The 8,758-nt window shown below is 42.0% G+C and overlaps 1 protein-coding gene across 1 annotated transcript in view; it reads left to right on the forward strand.

Moving 5' to 3' along the window:
• The window catches only part of CYGB (cytoglobin), an 85,508-nt gene extending 77,445 nt beyond the window's left edge, over window positions 1-8,063 (forward strand). Inside the window, exon 5 of the mRNA XM_058168932.1 lies at window positions 3,495-8,063. Within this exon, the coding sequence (XP_058024915.1) occupies window positions 3,495-3,569 (75 nt within the window). The 3' untranslated portion in view covers window positions 3,570-8,063. The remainder of the gene's footprint in view (window positions 1-3,494) is intronic.
• Window positions 8,064-8,758: the final 695 nt, after the last annotated feature.

Raw genomic sequence — 8,758 nt, forward strand, 5'->3', positions numbered from 1 at the left:
CTTGAGAATATTACTTGGGCGGAGTTCGACTCTGTGACTCCCGAGGACATGGACAGGATACTGGGGAGGCTGAATGTTACCACATGTTTATTGGACCCGTGTCCCTCCTGGCTGGTGCTGGCCACACAGGAGTTACACGGGGCTGGCTCCAGGGAATTATTAGTGCTTCTTCGGTGGAGGGAGTCTTCCCAGCCGCCTTGAAAGAGGCGGTGGTGAGGCCCCTCCTTAAGAAGCCTTCCCTGGACCCGGTTATTTTGGCTAATTACCGTCCTGTCTCCAACCTTCGCTTTGTGGCGAAGGTTGTTGAGAGTGTGGTGGCATGGCAGCTTCCCTGGTACCTGGAGGAAACTGTCTATCTAGACCCGTGCCAGTCCGGCTTCCGGCCTGGGTACAGCACGGAGACGGCTTTGGTCGCATTGGTTGATGATCTCTGGAGGGCACGGGATAGGGGTTGTTCCTCTGTCCTTGTCCTATTAGATCTGTCAGCGGCTTTTGATACCATCGACCATGGTATCTTGCTGCGACAGTTGGGGGGGTTGGGAATGGGGGGCACCGTTTTTCAGTGGTTCTCCTCCTACCTCTCTGACCGTTCGCAGACGGTGTTGGCAGGGGGGCAGAGGTCGACCACAAGTGAGGTGCCACAGGGGTCAATTCTCTCGCCTCTCCTGTTCAACATCTACATGAAGCCGCTGGGTGAGATCATCCATGGTTTCGGGGTGAGTTGTCAACTGTACGCTGATGACACTCAGCTGTACATTTCCACCCCAAACCACCCCAACAAAGCCGTTGATGTGATGACCCGGTGCCTTGAGGCTGTTCGGGTCTGGATGGGGACGAACAGACTTTGACTCAACCCATCCAAGACGGAGTGGCTGTGGATACCAACGTCTCAGCACAGTCAACTAATTCCATCGCTGACTGTGGGGGGCGAATCGTTGGCCCCCAGGGAATCGGTGCGCAACTTAGGCGTTCTCCTGGATGTATGGCTGTCTTTAGAAGATCATTTGACGGCCGTCGCCAGGGGAGCTTTTTTTCAGGTCCTCCTGATTCGTCAGTTCCGCCCCTTCCTGGATCGGGACTCTCTATGCACAGTCACTCATGCCCTCGTTACTTCCCGCCTGGATTAGTGCAATGCTCTCTACATGGGGCTCCCCTTGAAGAGCACCAGGAGGCTCCAACTGGTACAAAATGTGGCCGCGCGGGGGATAGAGGGAGCGTCTCGTAGCTCCCATGTAACACCTCTCCTGCGCAGGCTGCATTGGTTGCCGGTGGTCTTCCAGGTGCGATTCAAGGTTTTGGTCATCACCTTCAAAGCACTCCATGGCACGGGACTGGGATACTTACAGGACCGCCTGCTGCCACCAGTAGCCTCCCATCGACCTGTGCGCTCCCACAGGGAGGGCCTCCTTGGGGTGCCATTGGCCAAACAATGTCGGCTGGCAGCCCCCAGGGGAAGAGCGTTCTCTGTGGGGGCTCCTGCCCTGTGGAAGGAACTACCTGTGGGGCTACGCCTTCTTTCTGATCTTTGGACCTTTAAGCGTGAGCTTAAGACTTTCTTCTTTCATCAAGCAGGGCTGGCCTAATGATAAATTTTAATCGAGGGTTTTTAGTGGGTTTTTTAAGGGGGTTATTCTATTTTATAATTTTACCCACTTATTTTAAATATTCAGCTTATGGAATTAGTTTTTTAATGATATATTGTATTTTAAATTTCTTGGTATTTGTGTTTTATCTATGCTGTACACCGCCCTGAGTCCTTGGAGAAGGGCGGTATAAAAATGTGAACAATAAATAAATAAATAATCCCACCAGTAGATACAGGAGAACCTCTGGTCACAGCCATAATTCGTTCCATAACTTTGCTCGCAAACTGATTTGGTCATGACCTGAACCTAATTTTGGAACTTTGGCACTTACAAAAAAATTGGCACAAAAGGGGAAATCAGCTGCAAAAAAAAAGGTGAATTTTTTGGTCAGAACCCGATTTGGTCGTGGTCAGAAGCATTCATGACCAGAGGTTCTACTCTAATTGTAGGGCAGATCCACATATATTTATTAAACATTGTAAGATAAACCAGTAGTGAAATCCTACTGATCTGCACTGGTTCAGGCGAATCGGTAGTGATAAAAACTACCACTTCGGGTGAACCGGTAGTAAAAAAAAACAACAACTACTGGTTCCTCTGAACTGGTATTTCCGATGATCAGCTGTGCCGTGCGATTTAAAATTGCTGGAAAGCAGGAAATCCTACTTTCTAGTGAATCTAAATCGCACGGCACAGCTGCTGTGCCCCTCACTATTATACTTACCTTCCCAAGCCTCCTTTTTCTGCACGTTTGGTGTGTACTGCACATGCGTGCGCACAGCATACAGCATGCATTTGGAGTGCACGGTGCATGCGCACGTGCAGTGCGCACTTGGCACACAGCACGTATCCGCTGCCAGCAAACCGGTGGCAAACCGGTTCAGATGTTGCCACTGAGATAAACATGTACAGAAGGTACTGTAATAGCTACTGTTCCAGTGTGGATATATTCTTACAGTTTATCCCACGATACTAACTACTGATTGTGTTTGCTAAATGTCATCTATTGCTCTTCCATTTCCTTCCATTTCTTGTCCACTGGTTGTTGTTTTTTGTCTGTTGCAATGAATTATTCAATTAAAAAGGAACTTGGAGTGCATTGAGCTAAAGTCACGGCACTTATCTGAAAGTGAGAGGATTTCTCAATGGGGTTTGAGAAACTTAAGCTCTGCCTTCCAGCTGCCATAGATGGAATTAACTCTTCCCTCTCAGATCCATCTTTCAGCAACCAAAAAGATACTTCATTTTTCAAACTGCAGCCAGCAATCAGGAGAATCCATAAGCATTTTTTAAAATATAGAAAAGGGGCAGAGCTGGTTAGCTGACATTAAAAAGCTCCCCTAGGAGGTATTTGGGATCATCATGACTTCTCACTTTGTTGTGTTTGAGAGTCAGGCAGCAGGAGTCTCCAAATTTTATTCCTTTTAAAGTAACAAGTTCTATGATCACGAATCATAGAAGTTGCTTGGATAAAAAGGTGTGATAAACCTATTATAAATAATAATGTTGAAATTCGCCTTTAAAAATCTGAGTGAGATCAATGTTTCCAGTAATGAAACTCTTTTTGGCAGAATTGGAAGGTGAATTCAAACTTGGAGGGGGAGGGGGGAAGCAGAAAACCCTAGTAAAAATTTCTTTTCATGTTGTTGGTGTTCGTTTTCAGGATTAGACGATTCACAGAGCAATTTGTGAATATCAGAAACAAAGAACTGCAATCCTATACACACCTGGCTAAGAATAGGGCTCATCCAACAGGGTAGAATGTGAGGTCCCTCAGAGGGACATCATGAGATCATTGTAATCCTTGCAGACATCTAGCAAAATCTTTTGAGCTGTCCAAAATCCCAGAAGTGAATAACCTAAGCTTCCTTTGGTTTTGTTTTCCTCCCTTTTCCCTTTCCCTTTTAGGAACCCCCAGGTGACAGTGGTGGCAGCAGCAGCTGGAGCAGCAGCAAAGTGGCAGAACCCCTCCCACAGACCTGAAATGCCGTCTCTCAGAAGACTAAATTGGCACCGGAACAGGATAGCACCCAAGAGAACTACATCTGTCTCCTTTAATTATCCCGTGTACATATTAGTCAGTGGAAATGCTTTATAATTTCTATAGCTAAGGCCAGCTAAGCTATAGAAAAACCAGGTGTGCATAAACACTCTCCCTGAAGTTAGCCAGGCAAATTAAAATCATGTACACTGTGACGGGGGGAGGGAATGTATTGAATTTCCCCAGAGGGAAAAATATATATATATAGATCATGACTGTTATGATTCATCCGCATTGATAACTCTGGAGACTTACCATTTTTGTCTGTCTTGAAGAGGACTTTTCATCAAATGGCACTGAATTGATACGTTTCCATCTTTTGTACTAAGGTGAGAATGTTCAAGTTCTAGTATTTGAATTCTGCAAGTACTTTTGTGCCCGTATATCACTGATAAGTCCATGTCCTTGTTTCCCCCCCCCTCAAAAAACCCACTAGTGATGTGTGCATAAGTGCTTGCAGGATCTCATATCCGCATGATACATTCAGACCATGTCCTTAAAAGGACATTTGATCTCAATACATTTAGTCTAGATTTCAAAATCTGCACCGTGGGTGGGACGAGGCTTAGTCTTGTCTTGTCATTTTACGCTTTTCTCTACTGCTAACTCCTCTGGACTGGAGTTTCTCTGGAATTATATGAATTGTGTTTGCAGTCCTCACTGTTTTGTTCTTAGTTTTGTATTCCATTACAATGTTTCTTTCCCCTTTTACAAAACTTTAGAAGTCTTGAGATTGTAGAAGATTTAGCCAAAGCTTGAATACCTAAAACACCTGAAACCAAAAAAAATATATATGATGTATTAAAAGAACAAATCAATATATTAATTTTTAGCTGTTTCATGATGCCTAAGATATTCTCTGTGTGAGTTGAGTTGAATCATTTCATCCAGTCCTGTATATGTTGGCTTTCTGAGGTCTTATTGGGCTACTTACAATAAGTGGACATGGAAGTACATTCTTTGTTAGATCTTGCCCCCTGTGAGCAATTATAACAGAATAAATCCCTTGTAAGTGAATGAGGTTTATGCAGGTCTAACTGTACATAGGACTGTGCTGTGGAGTTGGCAATACTGTGCCCAGATAAGTTTGAGGTAACAATCATTTTTTAATCACTTTCCTTCCAATTCCAATACTTAGATTTGAAAGGATTTCTCCTAGGATTTTTGTGTTCCTACAACCACCAATGAACTCCAGCAAGTAGCACTGCCACCTAAATAGAAAGGAAAAATCTGACTGTTGGCTGACTTGGCTGTTCATTTAATAGAGAACAGATTTGGAATCCTTCATGACATAGAATCAGCCAATCTGCCATTAAAGAATCTAGACTGGTTACAAAATTTGACAGTTCTAATGTTTATATGTACACATTTTTTTTCCTGCTAAAAGACATACCATGGACACTACTACTACTACTACTAAATTCCACCATCACCATTCTTCAAAAAATATGACCTTAAATTCTGAAAGTCATTACAGTAAAACCATGATCCCATGTCACAAACTAAATGTATTTTGAAATTCATTTTCAAAGCAGGATGACATTTTTGAAAGGAAAATACATACTACACATTAATTAATTTATCCTTGAAGCAATACATCCATCCTTAAAAATTTGCAGCTATATATTATTTCAATCCATAACAATTTGTTCTCTCTCTCTCTCTCTCCCTCTCTCTCTCTCTCTCTCACACACACACACACACACACATGATGGTGAGAAAATCTTGACTGTTATGCTGTATACACAGACTAAATTACTTTAGTCAAAACTGTGTGTAGTCAAAACATAAACAGTTTTGAGTAAAATAATTTTATTATAAATGAAAAAGGAACAGCAACACAAGAATGCAAAAGAAAAGCAAAAAAACACGGCATAACCTTGCCTATAGCAAGCTGGTGATGGAAATGTAAAATGAGCTGAAAAACTCAGAGCTTGTGCAGGTCAAAGGCAAAGTTAGAGTAGAATAGCCTTGGCCAGCCAGGGCCCTACCAATGCGCTGGATTACAATTCCCCTTGGCTACGCTGGCGGAGGTGATCAGAGTTGTTGTTTAGCACAGCTGGAGGGTACCTGGCTGTGACAGTACTTATAGTTCTTTACTGACTCTCATTCAGTTCATTCCCAATTCTTCCAAACTTTGAATTGTCTGGTCCTTGGGAGCAAAAAGCTGTTTGTCATGGGGATTATCTGTTAAACAGCCATGCACAAGAATACGGCGCTGTATAAAATAATAAATATTAATACATATAATTTAATAGTGTATTTTATAAAATGGGCTTCTGGTGCTATGAAAAGTGATTTGTGAACGTTTTCCTCCTTATCGTACTAATTCCTCTTGTTTATTACCCAACGTACTGGCTGAACCCTGTTGTAATTTTCCTCTGTATTATTTGTATGACTTCTGTATGCTGCCAATATATTGTCTTGTGATTTTGTTTAATCTTTATACATTGGTTCCTTGTTATAAGTGTTACCATTCTGTGTTGTCTCCATGTAATAGAAAATCATCTATGGCAGAGTAAGTTAACCCAGAGATAGGCAATATGGAACCTTCTGGGTGTTTTGGAATACAACTCACAATGTCCTTGCCATTGACCATGCTACTTGGGGCTGGTAAGAATCGACGTCCTGTACATTTGGGGGTCAACACGCTGTCTCCCGTTGGCCTACCCAGGACTGAGTGATTAATTAATATGTTACTATTGTTAATTCTATATCAAATCAATCTCAGATTTATAGATATTCTAATCCTCAATATAAACATATAGATTCAGAATTTAAATTGCCCTAACTCTTCCCCTATGTACTTACATAGAACTCTGATTTTCTTTATATGCTAAACTCCTATAAAACATATCTTCGTTTCCAAAAACATGCTTTTGGTAGCAAGTGTATATTCCATTTTAAGGGCATTAAAAACAAATGTTAAACAAATGCAAGTTGACACACCATGTGTGTTTTTCTACAGGCCCGTCCTGCTTTTACTATAGCAATACGTGTTGTACCTAGGAAGGTATAACATGTACCCATTAGTGCATGTTTAAATCTCTTATGCCAAGAAAAGAAGAGTAAAGAGAAGGGTCAATCCATTTCTAGCTTATGACATGTCAATGGCAGGCTGTGATGGACTCTATTCGGTCTAGCTCAGGGTCAGTCCACCCAAATAAACTAGACAGGAAACACAACCAGACGAGCTCATTTTTATTTTATTATAAGGCTACATTAACAAAAACTTGCAAGTCTGAAAGTACAAATCTGTCACTTTTAAACAGTCTGATACATTAGGGCAGATTCTTTTTAACTTGCTTTCTTTGCCCGATAAACGGTTGCAGGCTCTTCCCCTTTTTATCTGATCATTGCTTAGGCAACATCTCTTCCCCTCGTCTCGCAAAGTCATTCTTCCAAACATTTCCTTCATGATCCAAAACCACTTATTAAAAAGTCTTATTGAACTCTGAGAACCAGTCATAAGTCTCTTCCTTCGGCATCATCATAACTTTGAACAGTATTTGAACAAATGGCCATAATTCGAGGACTACTTGTATTATAAAAACATCACCGAATGATCTTTAGGTCATTTCAACAACAAATTACCATTGGTAATTTCATCGATTTTCATCTGAATAGGAAAACTTTGGGAGAGTTTCAAATATGTTATATGTGGCAATCTTTAAGTTGATTTACCCTGTTGTGATGAGTAATGGTTTCATGTGCCATTACCCAAAAAAACACCCACTTTTACCCAAAGTGGGGTAATTTATTCAGATTTGGGAAGCACCAGCCTAGTCCAATATGACAGATTTCATCCAGCTAAAGCAAATAACAAAGCACAGGCAATATGGAGCAAACACGGGCAGTCTAAGGCTTCAGATGTTGTGTGTATCTACTCAAATAATTGCTTCTGCAGCCCTTTGGACTTTGCAATCCTAAGATCCGTGGTACCATATATAGGTATAAAAACCTGTAAAGCAGTTTTCCAAGGCCCTGCCCACTTTGCATCAGCACATTGCCTTCTGTGACTTTTGTGTCACTAATAATTAGTTTTGCCAGCAGCCATCCAAAGATTATGCATTTTTAGTCTAGAACATATCTATATGGATGAATTGACTCCCTCACCGCAAGGAATTTGGATGGTATTGTTTTGGACAGTGCTTGTTTTAGAATGCTTAGTATCCTTACAAAACTACATTTCCCAGGATTCCAAGTTTAGAGCAGGAGGACTGGCATAAAGTGCAAAATAAATAAAAATATCATTAATTCCTCAACTTTTTTTAATAGAAATTAGTATTAGTATCATTTGGTGGGAAGAAAAGCCATGACTATTGAATTATATATGTAGAAATCCCTTTAAATATGTTTTGCCTTTTTTATTTAGCTGATGACACTTTCACACCCCTTCTTTACTGATGTCGTAATGCTATCTCCATTCTCATTGGAGGCAAGAGGCAACCATTTTTCAGTTCCTGAGCAGGAATATACCTGTTAAGTTCGGGAAGTAACGAGGCTGGAGACCAGGGTAGTGACAACAGCTCTTTAATATAGGGTGAACCCAGCAACAGGCTGGGGGAAAAACCTCTCCTTTTATACTGTTCTGCTGGAGGCTTCGACCAATCAGCAACGTGCTGATTTCCCGCTCAAATATTTAAAGGTACAAACATGAATACATAACACTCCTCCCCTCCCAGAAAACACTTGCCTCTATTTACATATTTATTTGCATGTTATTTTTCGACGTAGTCACGCAAATAACCTGGGCGTCTCCTAGTTCTTTCTGACCTGCGCGGTTCAGTTCTGGGTGGTGTTTTGAGCTGGTCGGAGGCTGTTTTCTCCTCCCAGCTCTTTCTCTGGGCCAGCGGGCTCTGGATTGTTGGCCGACTCTTTTTCTTGGCCATCCGGCCTTGGATTAATTTTGGAACTTTCCCTGCTGCTTCCCTCGGGAACCTGATGGCGTCGCTGGAACTCTGGGACCTCAGCTAAGTCTTGCGCCTCCCCCGGGTCATTGTCAGCTGTGGATTCAAATTGGTATTGGTCATGATCTGTTTCATTTGGTTCGGTTTGGTCAGTTATTCGTTTCCTTAACTGATCTATGTGGCGCCTCCACACTCGGTTGTCTGGTAGCTCTACCACGTAC

Source organism: Ahaetulla prasina, chromosome 2 (genome assembly GCF_028640845.1).
Source record: "Ahaetulla prasina isolate Xishuangbanna chromosome 2, ASM2864084v1, whole genome shotgun sequence".
In the NCBI taxonomy this organism is placed as follows: domain Eukaryota; kingdom Metazoa; phylum Chordata; class Lepidosauria; order Squamata; family Colubridae; genus Ahaetulla; species Ahaetulla prasina.